This window comes from Xiphias gladius, chromosome 19 (genome assembly GCF_016859285.1).
Source record: "Xiphias gladius isolate SHS-SW01 ecotype Sanya breed wild chromosome 19, ASM1685928v1, whole genome shotgun sequence".
NCBI lineage: Eukaryota > Metazoa > Chordata > Actinopteri > Istiophoriformes > Xiphiidae > Xiphias > Xiphias gladius.
This window is the reverse complement of record NC_053418.1, coordinates 5,952,830-5,969,840: the sequence shown is the minus strand read 5'-3', so window position 1 is coordinate 5,969,840 and position 17,011 is coordinate 5,952,830. Positions and strand designations below refer to the sequence as shown.

The 17,011-nt window shown below is 43.0% G+C and overlaps 2 protein-coding genes across 2 annotated transcripts; both read left to right on the top strand.

Moving 5' to 3' along the window:
- The first annotated feature begins 8,706 nt into the window (after positions 1–8,706).
- selenoe (selenoprotein e) lies at positions 8,707–10,805 on the top strand. Its single transcript, XM_040155980.1, has 4 exons — positions 8,707–8,814; positions 9,137–9,213; positions 9,492–9,570; positions 10,587–10,805. Exons 1-4 carry the CDS (start codon positions 8,707–8,709, stop codon positions 10,728–10,730), a joined length of 408 nt encoding a protein of 135 aa, XP_040011914.1. The 3' UTR covers positions 10,731–10,805.
- Positions 10,806–11,509: 704 nt separating this feature from the next.
- On the top strand, positions 11,510–13,614 carry zgc:112294 (transmembrane protein 17A). The gene is made up of 4 exons (XM_040154631.1): positions 11,510–11,636; positions 12,229–12,335; positions 12,868–12,981; positions 13,294–13,614. The coding sequence occupies exons 1-4, from the start codon at positions 11,510–11,512 to the stop codon at positions 13,612–13,614; spliced, it is 669 nt and encodes a 222-aa protein (XP_040010565.1).
- The last annotated feature ends 3,397 nt before the right edge of the window (positions 13,615–17,011 follow it).

Sequence of the window (17,011 nt, the reverse complement as noted above, 5' to 3'; positions counted from 1 at the left end):
ACGCTCGCTGCTCTTGAATGGAGTTAAATGGGAGAGGCCTGTGTATGATTATGGAACTTTGCCTTTTGATATCCCCTCTGCAGGTGGCTAAGAGTAATATTTTACTCGTTTTATTGACCGGGTATTGAAGGTTGACGTGTGAAACATAAATTCGCTTTGGCGTTGCAGCACAAAAGAAAACAAAGGAGCGACTATACAGGATAGCGCAAAGCGTGGTCAAAAAGTCAGGGTTAGGAGTGTGGGAATGGGGTTCAATGACATGTCTGCTGCCAGTCTAAACATGACTTGGAGCTGAGGCGCCATCAAAGTGCCAAGTCTATAGAAACAGCGAGGCTTTAAAACTCAGGCCCTATGAGTCAGCCAAAAGCCCTGGACTCAGAAAACCTATTCCAGTCCCTGTGTTTCCATGGCAACGGGAAAAGATTGGAACCACATCTGGTAGCCATTTCAGTCCCTGCAAGGAGGGGAAGAAAGAAATTTATGAGTGAGGGGGAAAAAGACAAATATTTTCTGCAATGCAAAGCAGAAAGAAAGTGGAGTCAAATTACACTTAAAAGGGGCTGAAATTATTAATTCTACCATGGACTGAGTCGAGCAGTTTGTTCGATGCCCATGTAAGTTCAGGATAATGGATTAAGCTTTACTCCATTTGAGTTGTAATCTTGAAGTTGGAAGTGGCTTTCAGTGGAAAGCGACTTCCATTAGCATACATGCATATATATGTCCCAGAAACAACAGGCAAGATTCCATGTGGTTATAGAAAGACTTCTCGATACTAATCCCTTTATTTGTTTTGAAAACTTGTGGTTGAAATGCCGCTAGTGTTTGTGATCTTCGAAAGTTATTTTATTGGAAAACCTCAATGTAACAGAGTCTGAGGTCTCGACATATACAACTGAAGTAGCTTTTTTTCTTCTATTGTTCAAAAGGGCCGACTGTTTCACTCTCTGACATAAATGTGTGTCTGTTGCAGCCCGATTTCCTAAAAACGCAGTCGTTTCCCTGGCTTTTACATTGCATCAGACACGGCCAGAGGAGATCTGAAAATGCCGTTTTCATCTGTTATCCCTGTCGACGCGCTGTCTGCGAGAAACACTGTCTAATTGCAGTCCTCCTTACACGTTAAATGTTGTTTCTCAGCCCTGTGGAAATGCAGGAACTATGAAATGACATTTACTGGAAATCGAGCTGGTGCTTTTCTTGAGCCAAAACCACCGAGAACTGAGGTCAGTGCACAACCAGAAGAAGGGGGAAGTGCAAGCATCAAATGTGTGTTTATAGATTTCCAGTGACATCTAGTCACTCTGCGATTTAAGACTGTCATTATAATAGACCTGAAGCTCCCTTGCAGTAGCACTGAGCTTAAATTAGGCCGCTCTTAATGCACAAATGAAGAGCAACTACACAAGCCGACCTCCCAAACAGATGCTCAGACAAGCTGGTGACTCGCTGAAATTAGGTCAAAAGAGCTGAAACTGAGGAAGTCTCTGTTTGGGATGGATGAACTTATCAGTATTGTTCTTAAAGTCAGTGTATGAGACTGAAAACTAGTGTTTACTTTAGTTCAACCCACTTAGCTGGGTCTATGACACCTCAAACTACTTTGAGCCAGACTGGGGCATCATTATTATGGCAGTGTTAGGACACAGAGCTTCTGGAAGACACATAAATAGAGTTGTCATTAGTCACTAGTTCTGTAAATGTGGAAATACAAATGAATATGAATAGCCAGAAATGTAATTAAGCCACAGTCGCTGTCTCGATCCAGATGGAGATTTTTCTTTTTTTTCCCCCCCTTTTCTTTCACATGGAGGGGTGTGCAAACAGTCGTCTGGGACTTCAAATTGCCCTGAATTTTTCCCCCTTTGTCAGCATAATTCTATGGAACGAGTGTATTAGGGGAGAAGATTTGGATGGCTAACAGAAAGCAGATCAGTCAGATGATCTTTTTTTCCTTTCTTTTTCTTTCTCTCTTTTCAAACCCTCTCTCCTTCTCTGGTGCTTTTTCTCTGTAGCCTATTTTCCTTCTCCCTCATTCACTCCTTCCTCCTTCGCCCCTCCCCCTGTCCTTTATTCCCTCACACACCCATCCATCCGCTATCTGTGCAGTAAAGTGGGACTTCAGACTTCATAATGTGGCTTGAGGTTTCAGCTTTCACATAATTCCACAGGCTGACCCAAAGTTGTTTTTTTTCCCTCTCTGCTACTCACTCGCTCTAACCTGGAGCAGCGGAGAGAGGGAGCGAGAGCTGCCGCATTACTCCAGATATTGGGATGGAAAATGATCACAAGACCGAATCCGTCTGCCCAAACCCAAGGAAAATAAGCAGATGGCTTATGTTTTTATGCACTGAACCCCAACTGTCCCGACAATCAGTCCTGTCTGTGACCGACCAACTGTAGCTTACATCAGCTTTGTTGTTTGAGATGTAAACTTTCACTTCAATCTTTTGCCAAAGCCAGTTACAGAAACACATGTCGATGCAGAATTACTCACCTGCAGGGCCATTCCCCCGTATTACAAACTGCATCCGATTTGCTTTAGAGTCAAAGATTCAAGTTTATTCACACCCCTCTAATCCATGGCTTATTTGGTTAGACACACTTTGATAACAGCCTAAAAAAAGGCAGAGAAGTTGCTTTCACTTGTATATGAAATGCCAGGATACATTTACTGTATGCGGGTGCAGTGCACTGGCATGTGTAGGGAAGTGTTGGCTGTATATTTACCATCCCTGTGGCTGTGTGCTGGTGTGTACATGACCCTCACAGCCCTGCTCTACTTCACAGGACAACACTGAAGCCATTATGGGGAGCCATGTGTTTCTGATTACCCAGGCACAGATTAGAGGGAGGGGAGCAGCGGCTGCTGTCTGCTCGCTCCCCGGCTCCTCTGATGTGGCCAGCAACTGGACACCCATCAGTCCAAATCCCTTTGGACGGATCCCACCACTCTCGCCCCCTTACCACCTCCTCGCCAAAACCATCTACCGCATCCACCATGATGTCACTACCAGGCCTATCTATCACCTCATCCCGTTCCCCATTTAAATATGTAAACACTGAGGTCTGCGTCATTGAAATTATCCCTGCTTGACCCACATATCTTGCCCATTGCACCAGGCTGTCACTGCTTTATGACTGAAAAGGTGCTCTTGTTGCTAAATTGTGGACACAGTCGTGACTCTGGCGTGTCACTGCAGAAGACAAAGAGCGTGGTGTTTGTTATTGCTTCAGCAGTATGATACTTATTTGACCTTCACGGGGAAATTCTCTTTTGACCCCCCCCCCCTTCAAGGGAGGTCAGAGGTCAGGGTCAGCTACAGAGCAGCACCCCAGAGAGTGGGGGGGGGATCAATGATTTGCGCAAGGACACTTCAGCAGGGTGACTGTATTTCATCCACGCGCCTGAACCCAGATTGGTAGACCGAGGGGGTACTTAACCAGTGGCCAGGCTGCCCGAAACGACAGCACGTGTCGATTTCTTCACCTTATTCATCACCACAGTAGAAATGTCGAACCTTTCTCACAAATGCAGTTTTTAACGATTACATCCAAAAACCCAGAGTTGATAATCCACGAAATCCTGGTTTGACAGATAATTTGTCAATCAGACACTGTTGCAAGTAATATGAGGTCCCTCCTTTAGCATTTTCCGTCATTGGAGTTTTGAGTTTCTGCAGTTGAATGTGTTTCATTGTTGTTGTTGTTGTTTGTTTGTTTTGCTCTTTTCATAAGTAGTCACTATCATCGCTGAGGCAGCCAGTTTCTCATCATCCATTCTAATGAGCCAGATGGTGTTTAGCAACAACAATGTTAAAGCTTTATCCCTTCATCCCTGTGGATGAAAATTTCCATCAAAATACAGTTTTCATGAAAAGAATGCTTACATGGCAAGTCCCCTAACCTGTCCTGAAGGTGGCAAGGCTAGGAATGAGGAGAGCGAAAGAAAAGCAAAAACTTCCTCTGGTTCAAGAGATCAGTGAGCTCAGTTCAAGCTCAGCCACTATAGTGTTATTTCAGCCTACGGCAGGAGTAGTTTATCACTTAGACAGTAATACCACAATCAGGTATGATTACTGGGCTGTTGAGTCGGTGCCAACTGCTGGCATGATGTGAAATTCACCATTGTATGGAGCGACGGAAGCCGGACTCAGATCGTTTATTGAAAGGAATAGTTTAACATTTTGGGAGTTACAAGTATTTGCTTTGTTGCTGAGGGTTAGAAGAGAAGACTGATACTCCAATATATAAGAAGCTGGAGCCAGCAGCCCGGTAGCTTAGCTTAGCATGACGACTGGAAACAGGGGAAAGCAGCCAGCCAGTGCAATGGTAGCAAAATCGGCACCTCCAAAGCTTAAGTAAGTATAAGTATAAAAATGACAATTCACAGTTTTACAGGGGGTTTTATGTGTGGGACTTTTTATTGGACGGGCACAGTCAATACCTGTTGCTCTCATATGAATCTTCTCATCAAACTCTCAACAAGCAAACGTGTAGGTGTATATTCCCAAAATGTCAAACTACTGATTTAGGTAGGAGTAATGCGACAGAGTAAAAATTCTCTATCCTGCACTAAAATTTTTACCTAAGTAAAATAGTATTGTAGGCAAAATGTATTGAAAGTTTCTGAAGTAATGATTGTTGTAGCCGGTTGAGGTGGAGCTCATTTTAAAAATAGCCTACTTTATATATACTGTTGGGTAGTGGTGTAATAACGCATCACAAAATGAACATAATGTTTTGCATAAAAAATTTTAATATGTAAAGTCATTTATAAATACAGAAGTTAAATGAATATAGTGGTGTAAAAATACAATATTTTCCTGTTGTAAGAACGTTTAATATCGTATGGTAGAAGTACATGAATATCCCTTCCATACACTTATCCTGTGAGGGTCGCAGGGGGGACGGGAGCCAATCCCAGCTGACATTGGGTGGGAGACAGGGTACACCCTAGACAAGTCAGCAGCCTATCACAGGGCTGACCGTCTATCACAGGGCTTATGGTGGAACTATAAAGTGGTATAAAATTTAAATTCTAAAGGTAGAGGATCCCTCAAAATTGTACGTCAGTAGTGCACATAAACCAATGTACCACGTCACTTTCCGTTCACCAAGAAGAGTGTGTCAAATTCTGTGTCATGTACTGTCCCACAAACTCTGACTGAATAGACCATAATAAAAAAAGTAAAGAGTAGCAGTCCTTTCTCACCCTCACAATCAACATAACAAAGCCACTGCGAACGAAGTCACTGGCAGCAAACCTACCGCGTCATCGATGCCTGTGCGACACAGATTGTCCGCCAAGGCCAGCAGCGTCGCACGGCCTTCCGCGGCCTCCTTCTGTGGGGAAAACTGGAGCCGCGTTTTTTTTTAGGTCGTAGGTTCAAGCTAACCACAGGCTAAATCAAACTCAGTGACGTTCTCGTTTACTCCATGAGCTGTAAATTTGCCAGACTTACTGTCACGTAGAGACATTTCACTCCATGCCCCTTTTTTTTATTGCCTAATTACCAGCTGCGACAGCGTGGCTGGCATTGTTGTCACCTTGTGAATCTGTGTGTGTGTGTGTGTGTGTGTGTGTGTGTCATAGTGGCAAAATGTGGTCCTGGAGACACCTACTGTAGTGGAAACCACCACAGAAGTGGGTTTGAGTACTTTGTCGGTCTGTCTGTGGACACAGTTTGTCACAAAAGGGCAAGATACAGTCCCGAAACTTTGCAGGTGTGTAGTTGAGATCAAAATGAAGGAAGTTTAACCTATAAGTTGTCCCTTTTTTAAGGGTCAAAGTGAAAAAATCGGCATCATGACAAATAAATGCTGCAGATCGACGATTTATAGAGTTCTCAAAAAGTAAATTAACTATGTATAAGTGGTCCTTATGGGAATACAATAAAAACAGAAACTAGCTTTTTTCTTCCTGTTTTTGTTTTGTTTTGTTTTGAAACATAATCTGATGTTACTCTAAGTTTTGTGCTGGATAAACAAATTGCCAAGTAGGAGAAATAATGTTTCACAACTTGAGCCTGAACCTCCAGGAGGTTATGTCTACTCACTGTACAGCGTACAGTAGAGCACACTCATTAGCATTGTATTCTTAGTGAATGATGGGTTGAATGCCTTCAACGTGGCCCTCGCTCCCTTCGATGCTGCCTCTCTTCTTTATGAGCAGACTGGAGCACAGCAGGCAGACAGGCAGCAGGCTTCCCTCCAGGTGCCCCGAGGCTCCAGACAGATAGGCACACACACACACACACACACACACACACACAGACACAGAGATAACTGTTAACGCTAAAACTAATATTTTTATTCGTCAACCCTGCTCTTCCCTAAATAATCAAATACATTTCCACTCTATAAGGCACAGAGAACTAGATATGAGATCCAGGTATACTTTCTCACAAATGACTGTGCACATCATACGAGAGCGGACGCACAAGCTAATGTCCTGCTGGCCTGTAGGCAGCATCCGGCGTTTTGAAGAAACAGGAAGTGTGTGTGTCTTTATAACAGGCTCTCTGAAGGAGGCAGGCTAACAGTGAGGTGTTTTCAGCGTTTGATCCTTTGCCAGCTGCAAGTGTTGCAATTTGCAAAAAACACTCCTCATGGAAAAAGTTGCTCAGTGCAAATTTTGTAAATGTTTTCGTCTACTTCCCTGTTCCATAACCCTCTAGTTATAAATGATAGCATTCTCCCCTTTGTCAGCAGAATAATAATAACAACATCCCCTTTTTTTTTTTGGCAGGAACCGCGTGATGTAAGCTGAAATGTGCTGATTGTGAACACATATGGTATGCATCCCCACATACAGACTGAAGAGTCAGCCGCAGCAAGATCACCCCACCCCCACTGCTCATTATGTTTTCTCCTCCATCTCATCTCATCTCATCAACTCTTTCCTTCTCTAACTCCGCTATTTGAGTTTTGTTTTTTTTTCTTTAGGTCAAACATAACGTTGTGAGTAACAGGAGTGGAACTTTAATACACAAAGACGTAAAACTCCAGCAAGAGAAGCGTACGGGCCGAGGCGGATTTACGACGGCTGCCGAGGGGAGGAAACCCTGTTAAAACAGGGGACTGTTTTACTGCCATTTGACAAATAATCTCAAACAGTGGAGCGCGGGGCTCTGAGCTGCAGGGCTCTGTGTCTGGAAAAAGATAGAGACAGAGAGATGGTTTTGCTGCAGCATTCCAGGCGGGAATGGTTTATTTTTGTTGGAAATATAATTGTCTGTGGCCAGGATTTGGAAGTACATTTTACCCGCCAAACTGCCAGGAAGCGTACGTGCGGGTGTCACCGCCCTCTTGTGGTGACCTTATGTACTTGCTTTTTCATAACACACAGGAGTCGGGTAAACTTGGAGGGGAGAGATGTTTTCCTCTTCCAGGGTGTTAACACAGTGCAAATGTGCTGTGCTGTCACAAGGTCTGATTTCATACGCTAGTACACGATGGAATTACGCATTACTTCTCATGCAACTACAGCGCTGTCATAAATAAGGAGAAGAAAACGGAAAAGAAAAAGGAAGAAAAAAAGTGAGAAAGAAATGAAGTGGAGGCCTGTCATGTAGTTTGATTGTCTCTGAATAAAGCTGAGGGTTTGGTCTGTATAACTACTGCAGGATATACAGAATACAATCGTGAAAACTTACCTAAACAAAGGTGTCTTAAGATTTTTTTTTATAAAAGGATATCAAGACCTGCATACAGAATTCAGACTTAAAGGCATAGTTTGAAATTTTAGGAAATATGCTTATTCACTCTCCTGGTGAGAGTTATACATGAAGACCGCCATCATTCTCATGTCTGTGTGCGAACGATCTACAACTGAGGTGCGATTAGCTTAGCTTAGCACAAAGACTGGAAGCGCACGGGGAAACAGCTGTTTTGGCTGTTACCGGTGCGCCTCTAAGACTCACCAATTAAAGCAGCTATAATCAATATTGTTATAGGAGTTGGTGGTGACCAAAAAATGTAAAGAGAGAATAAAGGTTGGTGTTGTACATTTGCGAATGTGAAATGTTCCTGAAAGAGTCCCAAGATGTACACGTGACATGAAATGATATGTTGATTCCACCCTGTGACACCAGTTCAAATCCACGTGTTTAAGTTGGAGAAGGTAGAAATGTTCCCTTTATACAGATAATATGGATTCTCTCCAACCAGAAACTATCCCCTGAGATTCAGAATACTTACTCCAGCAAGTTTCTCTATAATTATTGCTATAAGGTTTAGCTGAGTTTTGGCTGTCAGCAGCTATGAGAGTGTATATGGCTCGCAGGAGCCATCAAGCACCTGCAAGTTTACTGGGAAAAAGTGATAAGAGCACAGATGTCCTTTGGTTTCTGTGGACCCCCAATGACATCCGATGTGGAAGAAACTATAAACCATAAAGCCAGGGGCCCCTGTATGGCTTTTGGAAAATCAGAAACTGCTTGATAACAAAGACAACAGAAATAAAGGATCACGAGAGTGCAGGCCAGTTTTCTACACAGTGGTAAACTGCTCAGAAATTAAATGTTTTAATGGAAAAAAAGAGAAGAATCGGTAAGAAAAATCTAAGCCGGGTAGGCGCTGCTCCCCTATGGGAATATTTCATGGTCTTGTCCACCCTGAGAAACTGTCCAAGTGGATGAGAGGGCTAGATATAGTTGGCAATAACGTAGGCAAAAGTACTCAAAGATACTAATTTGTCATAAAATGTGGGCCTTCCTGGTGCTCGCTCTTACCGTCACTGTTGGGGCGTCAGAAACTGACAACAACACATCGCCTGAAGAAAAGCTTGATGTAGCCAGAGGTAAACTGCTGGTGAGTACGGAGGGAAATCCACACACCATGGCTAGCTTTACATTGTATCTGGACTTTGTGGTACTGGTGCAGAGACAGGAAAACTTTAAATGTCTAAAATAAAATATTCACATGACAAGAGGAAAAGGGGAACCAGTTATAGTATTCGTCCAGCAAATGGGGAAATGAGTAAGAGGAGGGAAGAGCCGTGTGCCGTCATGTCAGTACGTATTCGGCAAAGATACAAAACCTATTCCTGGCACCTTTGATCACACACAGAACGAAGCGTGCACAATGGTATTTGTCTAGCTGTTTTAACATCTGTCTGTTGTCATTCCTGCAGGCTCCCAGTGTGGTTGGATGAGGCATAAAGAAAATGCCCGAGCTCCATCATTTTCTCATGGAGCGATGGGCTTTGTAGTATCCTTCTGCTCTTTTAAAGGTTCCTCAGGCTTCTTGGTGAGACATGACCTCTCCAGAGAAACGCCACTGATTTTCTCACGACCTCTTTCATAAACAAATAATGCGCCTAGCAAACTGCCAAGTCCGGTGCCAGCTCGGTGAGCTTTCCAAAACTCTGCTCCTCCAAGTTGAAATCGTGTCGAGTGAGTCTAAAAATACCAAAACAGATGGATGCGCTTTACTCTTCACAACACTGCATACCTGTTGTTTCCCTTGATCCGTGCTTCCCTGTGTAGCCACAACTTGGAATACGATTCCTCGGAGGAGAAGAATCCCCGTCTGATATTCTATAACGAACGGGACGAGGTTGTAAAGGTGAGATGTGAGTTCAGGGATCTTTCACTCACGCGCCTTGTGACGGGGCTTATCTAGAAAGCGCCAGAATGTCAAGTCATATTCATGTACGGGAGTTTAAAGACTGCTGCATCTGATATCAGATCCTCTGTCAGATACCAGGTCACACAGATAGAGTGTGTTTGAAAGGGCGAGACGGGGTAATAAAAAAAAAGAAAAAGAAAAAAACTGATGGCAAGAAAGAGGGAGAGTAAGAAAGTATATAAATGAGAGCTTCTGGCAGCTGCGGAATATTTTTTATATTGAAACAGGATACTCGGTGTGAATGTTGATATAAATGTGAACATTTTTATGCCCTGAAATTACAACTTTTCAAAGTTTCCCGCAGACTTAGATTTTTCTTTTTTTTTTCGTGCAGTGTGGAAAAGCCTCAGAACCTGCATTTAGGCCAGCTCGGGACAATTAAACTGTCCACTGAAACCACCATCAATGAATTTCTTTAGTGTTAGCCTCCTCTACACGCACTAACAACCACTGCTGTGACTGAAGAGTAAACTGTTACCAAAGTTTACTGTTTTCTCGGGTTGAGTTTTTACCTTTTATTTCCCCTTATAAAGCTTCTGTGGGATTTTTTTTTTTTTCTCTTTTGGTCTGTCTCAAAATCTAATGTTTGTTGTTTTCTGTTATTGCTTCATAATGTGGGCGCCCCTTGAGACTGTAATTTGAGTTTAAATGAAGAATTATCTCAGAGACTGAATTATTTAACAAAATAAATGAAAACAAATGTGCAGGAGGAACCTCTACATCAGCGGTGACTGAACACGTTTTAATAAAAATCCAATTTTGGTGAATCAAATTAACTTATCAGAAAAAAAAAACTTAATGATAATGCGAACATACCGTCTGCAAACACATACTACTCTGCATATTTCTACTTAGATCTTCGGTTCTGCTTTTAAGCCTTTAACCATATGTTTGTCTAATGTGTGTGTGTGTGTGTGTGTGTGTGTGTGTGTGCGCGCCTCCCGACACGTCAGACTGTTCCCGTGAAGAAAATGAAGGCAGACGAGATCAGCAGCCTGCTGGACTCGCTGGGCTTCTACAAGAGGTCCCAGAAAGGGGAAGAGGTGCCAGAGGAGTTTCAGCATTTCCCCCTGCGCGCCCCGAGGGACGAGCTGTGAGGACACCCCGTGGCCAAACTCTGCCGCTGCACCCCGGTCACATTAATGACGCGTGGGGCTCCAAGGCCGAAACGACAGGCCAGGCTCCACTCTGAGGACTTTGCTGGCCGGGTGCCGTGTGCAGGGTGTCAGTCAATGCTGTGTCATTCTGTTAATGTGCTGAATTTAAATAAAAAATAAAAACTGGCTGCAAAACATCACAGTAAATGTTTGAATGGGAAACGTGTTCATGTGCCTTCTTTTTTTTCACTAAAGTCCCCGGGAATGGTTGGTTCAAATACTGAGAAAAGAAAGGTGTATGATGGCAGAAAACACAGTGCATGCTCACACACTCACAATGGAGTTTCATCTGTATGGGAGGGGGATTATACTCCTTTGTAAGCTTCGGAAAGATTCTCTTTAATGAAGACGCATTGGTCTGGTTTTCATTTTTGGTCCATATTTTATCTCTGTAGTTCTTAAATAACTGTTCAACTCTCTAATTAGATAAACAAATTCACTGAGCATCATAAATGGCCACTAACTGACTAACATGCCTCTGATTCAGCCTAATCCTCAGCCCGCCTCCTTCAACATAATCTGATTAGCGGTAGTGTCTGCCAGCATGCGTCTGTGTATTTCCTTTTGTATGTCAATGTTCGTGCAACTGTGCATCTGTGCGACTTAAGACAACAGGGATTAGCAGCAGACACTTAAACACAAAAACACTCGGCGTGGACGGTTAGATTTCCTGGCACGGATTTCCCTGGGCGCGGTAATGGTCACCAGCTCTACCCACAATGCCTGTGTTTTATTCACCTGTCCCCGAGAACCTGCAGATGGGTCTGGCCTACATGGGAGGCTCAGTGTTCACCAACAACCGGACGGCGGACAGCGACTTCACCAGGGAGCAGGACGACCCATCTGGTTAGTCACCGGTGCAATGGTACAATGTAAAATAAGATCTGAGAATACAGTATGATATATTGTAGTGAAAATGAGTGATCATGTGCAACTGGAACAAATTCTGACATCTTATGACTGTGCGCACAAACCGCATTAACTCTGCGGTAGATCACCGCTGCAAACAGCTGGCGCTGGACAAAGCTTTTTGTCTGGTGAGTGGACTGTTGTAAACCAAGTCTGTCCTTGTCATATGCCGTCACCCTTTTTAGTGGACATTTTTACTGAAATCACTTTTGAAGATCTGTTACTTGTCTTATAATGCTTTCAAAAGTCACACAACAAAGTTCTGATTCTTTTTTTTTTGCAAACCTTCTCTATACCTGTTTCTGCTCTATATTTTTGATGCTATCTGCAATGCTAAGCATACCCCCCTGGAATTTCAGTTGTGGAAAACTGTATTCCATGCAAACCGGTTGCTAGGATGAGCCAACCGTAAGTAAAGCCGGCCGAGCAAATAAAACGTTTTGATCGTTTTTGATGGCGAGAGTGTTCATGATAGCGAATCGTGGCTGTGACGATGAGTGTTTGTACAATGTTGTTATTTGTCCTGCAGTGGTCAACGAGCTGGTTTCCCACCTTCCCCTGCAGATGCTGCTGTACTTCAACATGTTTTATTTTCCGTGTTGGTGGTTCTCAGCTGTGTTCATGTTGGAAGCAAAGGTTGGTTGGGTAGTTGGAAAGTGGTACCGAGCTCAGAAAATAATTTAGTACACGAACACAAGATAAAGTCTTTTCAAAAGCAGTGCAAATCAACTCACTGGAAGAGTGTTTATATTTTCACAGACCTTTCACAGAGGCATAATGAAGGAACCAGGAGCTGTATTTGTGGAGGCACATGGACTGACAGCTGGCTAATTCATTAGAAGTTAAATTTAAATCAATCCACTTAAATTCAGTATCTGATCAAATCTGAAAACTTGTGACTTTGGCACCATCTCTTGGTAGCATCAAAAAAGATCCTACCAGATCCAACCCCCTCAGATCCAACCAGAAACACTGAGATGAATGAAGTCAAAGCAAAACAAAAATGGACATCATTAAAATTCTACACATACATAAACTTGTATTTCAGATTTGCTAAAGAAAAAATCTGTGTGTTTCTCTGTGTTTTTAAGTAGGCCTACTTTTGGTCACTACATTATGCTGTTTTGTAAATAAACATACTGACTCTACAGCTGTGCTTTTTCTGCAGTTCTATTATCTGCCGGGGTACTACCAGGCTCTGCTCATAACTGGGACGATCCTCCTCACAGTCATTGAAGTGGTCCGACTTTATCTGGGCTACACTGGCAACCTTAAAGAAAGGGTAATTCAAACCAGTATCCCTCTCCGAACCACAACACAGAGCTCTTTTACGGAATATTCCCCTGAATAACACAGCGGAGGAAGCGGCTGCTTAAGTATTCTTCCGGCATGTTTTAACACCCAGCTCTCGGTTACAACTGTTTATTGAGATGTGTGTGCGCGCGTGTGTGTGTGTGTGTGTCTGTGTGGGTATGTCTGTGCTTTCATGCGGATACAACTGGAGCACTTGACGCCTGACTGCTCTATCTTTTGCATCTTCTCCATCCACCACCTCACCAACCCAATTTCTCTTTCCTTCCCTCCCTGTCATCAGGTGCCAGAGTTGGCAGCCTTCTGGGTCCTGTCTTTCATGTTCCAGCTGCCAGTGCTGCTGTTCTTCCTGACTGATGAAGGAATTATCATCCTGCCCCTGGAGAGGGCCGTCCACTCCGTGTACCTCCTCTTCCTCCTCGCCCAGATCCTGGCCTCCTTTCTGGCGCTCAGGACCATGACCCGAAAGCTCACCCTCCTCTTCTATATGCGTCAGTTTGGCAAGGTGGAGAGCTTCCGCCATGCAGGGATGAGCCCTGTCTACGGGTTGCCCTACCATCGGAGCGTGCTGCCCCTGTCACCGACCCACGATATGTACCATTAAAGTAAAAATCCATCCTCAGCTAACCTCACTCTATTAGATATTTTCAATCTGGGTTGACTAAATCTAATTTACAGTACTTTTGTTTACTTACTCTTCAAAAAACTGCAAAATGTACTATACATTTCCCAGAATGCCTCTTAAAAACTGCCAGAGAGTCAATGTAAGCTTGTTACTTTCAATCGACTGCTGCACCGTGAGCATTTAAATACAGCTCTCCAACTATTTTGTACAAACTGGATCGTGTCATTCTATATGTTTTGTGCGGTCTGGTCTTTTTGAGGTCACTGTTAAATATGCGTGTGCCAGTGTAATTCCTGTATGACCTCTGATAACTGATTTAAAGTGACAGCTCGAGAAAGAAGCCCCTACTATTTGATTTTAAAAAAAACAAAAAAAAGAAAACAAAAAACACTTGAGGCCAAATGCTGACATGTGCTGTTGTTGTTTTAAAAAGATGGGGAACATCATTCCCACCGTAAATGTCACAACCTGAAGCCATGTCAACCAAACTGTCATGGACTGACATGACTTTAAAAGGGGAATAGAAGAAAAATACACAAACGACAAAATGGGCTCAGTAATACAAGGCACTACATTCCCAGTGGCTGCTTTCATGAGATTTTTTTCTTTTTTTCATTTCATTTCATTCTTTCCTCCTCTTTAATGATGATGGATGGCGGAGGCTGGAGTGCTGGAAGAACGGAATTGTTTTTGCAAAGGTAGATTCAATTTTCTGCCCACGAAACAAGATAAGTGTTTCAAAGGTAGAAAGCCGCCTGTTCTTTTATTTCTGGACGCTACTGTGTGAGAAGTGGGAGAGAGGAATCTTTTTTTTTTTTTTTAGGGCTTAAACCTAGCTGCAGCAGAATTGTGTTAAATATTTATGACCACAAAGTGGCAGTCAGTGACCGCAACAGGGATGGGGAGCGTTTGCCAGTGCTGCAAAGTCCATTGAGAGCAGATTACCATGCAGCTCGTGTCCTGATCAGGAAACCCTTTGGCAGAGGAATAAAGGTTAGGCCTGTCCACACTTCAAAACGATGTATTATTTGATAATCTATAACTCCAGGTCGTGGAAATTGATTTCATATTTTGTTGTCTACACCTCTTTTTTTCCGCTGTTTGGATATGAAATGATTTCCCACTTTTTTTTCACGACAAGCCTACAGCCAGCTATTATTTCTTTGCTGATGAGAAATTATTTAGATTGCGGTGCACTGAGCTGTCAACAAGCTGGCTATGTGAGAGAGGCACACTTTCTGCGACACAACGCGCTTATTCCGCTCTACTTTACATTCGGGAAACAACAAGCTGCAGCGGCTGCCCTGGAAGACAGACTGGAGACACATTCGGAGTGGAATGTAATGTAATGAATGAAATGTATGCTTACTACTTCATATAGAAGTCAGTGCTCAAAGGACACCGTAAGAATGAGTTCACATATTGCTGCAAAGGAAAAAAAAAACAAAACATCAGCCCGTTTAGAACTATCTATTGGTTGTCCTTAAAATCTTAACCAATGCTAACAGTAGAAAAAGAGCAGTGGACTGTGTTTTTTTAATTTTTTTTTTTAGATCCTGTACCTGGAATGTCAGCCAAATACAGCAGCGACATACAGTATTATGCCGTATTAAAATGTAGAAATTTAGCTAGATAGTCTCTATTGTCCCAGAGGGGAAATGTCTTTCCACAGCCTGCGCATGCTTGTGTCCTCTGTGGAAAATGTGCAGATACTCACCACGCAATCACTTATTTCTATTTATACCCGTATTATGGTCATATTTAGACATATAGATTTGTGCCAGTGCACATGTACTTGCATATGCATGTAGACACACATTCCTATATACGTATAATATACATGGTGCTCAACTGGGAATTTTATTTAGGACTTGCAGAGCAGGGGGGACAAAGCTCCTGCCTAAGCGAGCCCTCTGCCTTTTTAAAGTCCCGTGACCAGATAGAAGTAAGGTGAGGAGTGGACTGAGGAGGCGACCTGTGCCATTTACTATTGCGAGTGCTATGCATGTAGTTATTTCAAATAGTACTTTTTAAATATCTTTTTTTTTTTCTGAAAGTCTTAATATATTCATTTGGAGAGAAATGAGACATGATTTTCTCCTCTGAGATGTCTCCCTTGGTTAATCACCTGATTTTGTTCACCTGTCTGCTCAGCTGCACCTTGTCACTCATTAGCTCCACAAAGGTTTTATATAGAGGGCGGGTTGGCACTGCTGCTGCAGCAGCAGTTGCTGCTTTTCCAGATTGTTTGTTGTCTGTGTGAACCTGTGATGTCTGAGTTTTACTGTTCCCTGAGGCCAACAGTACCTCTGTTACCAGCACAGACTGCCTATCACGTATAGGCGCCACTACCACTAATAATCACCGTCATAAAATAAATGCAAACCCAACTTTACTCTGTTTGGATGAATGATCAGTGCAGTTTTTGCGAGTAGGAGCTGATCGTGGCGTCTATGCCGCAGCTCCTACGAATCTGTCCGTATCACTTCACACTCAGGAAGAGAACCTGGTGGCTGTTTGTCTTTTTGACTTAGTCTCTCAGTGCAAACAGAGGCAAAGCCGTCTCAGATGACGGCAGGTGTTGAGACAGGTGAAGTGCTCACGGCAAAGTCACTTTCAACATGTTTGTCCTCCTCGGTAAAGCCAAAGAGAAAACAAACAAATGCAGCGAGTACACAGGAAAAGGAGGCAAGTCGGAGAAACACTAGCTCTACTAAAGCCGCAGGCACCAGGTAGAGCTCTGATCCTCTCAACCATTTTATCATTTGTTGACAGTAATTATACCAATAAATCATAGTTAATCTTATTGCCATGTCCTGATTCAATGTAAATACTTCTGAGTATCTTTCAATAGTTTGCCTTTATGATCGACAAAAAGATAGTGATCATATATCAAGAGCAATAACAGTCCTGGTGTCAAGTTTATATCTTTCTCAAACTGATAAAAGTCTATAAAGGTGTAGAAGTGCTCTCTCACTCCTCACAGTCCAGAGAGTACTGTATGTTCACCCCCATGCTCTAACACATTCAGCTTTTCCTGAATCTGGTTTTAATAAGTATGAACTCTATTAGGTTCTGGAGAGGAAGATTAACCTGCTGGCGTTGAAAAAAGGAATAGAAATTCTCCCCGGAGACACAGTGGTCGCATCTAAAGCAGCTGCTCGCACCTTTTCGCCTTATCAAATTGCCTTTCTGTGGTGGAGTGTGTTGAATAATAGCTTTGGATAAACTGGGGACATAATGTCCTCTAACTACAGTAAACATATTGTTTCCTTCATCCTTTTTAGCATCCTTTGAAAATCTGCGCCTGTAACTTCCGCTCAAGTTTCCTTTTCCTTTTTTTTGCACCTTTTCCACAATAACGGCGCGTAGCTTT

Bases quoted from the DNA above. Each gene is read 5' to 3' on its own strand.
- zgc:112294 (XM_040154631.1), top strand. From the start codon at position 11,510: ATGCCTGTGTTTTATTCACCTGTCCCCGAGAACCTGCAGATGGGTCTG. The intron at 11,637-12,228 runs GTTAGTCACCGG...TTTGTCCTGCAG, and splicing joins GGAGCAGGACGACCCATCTG to TGGTCAACGAGCTGGTTTCC. The intron at 12,982-13,293 runs GTAATTCAAACC...CCCTGTCATCAG, and splicing joins CTGGCAACCTTAAAGAAAGG to GTGCCAGAGTTGGCAGCCTT.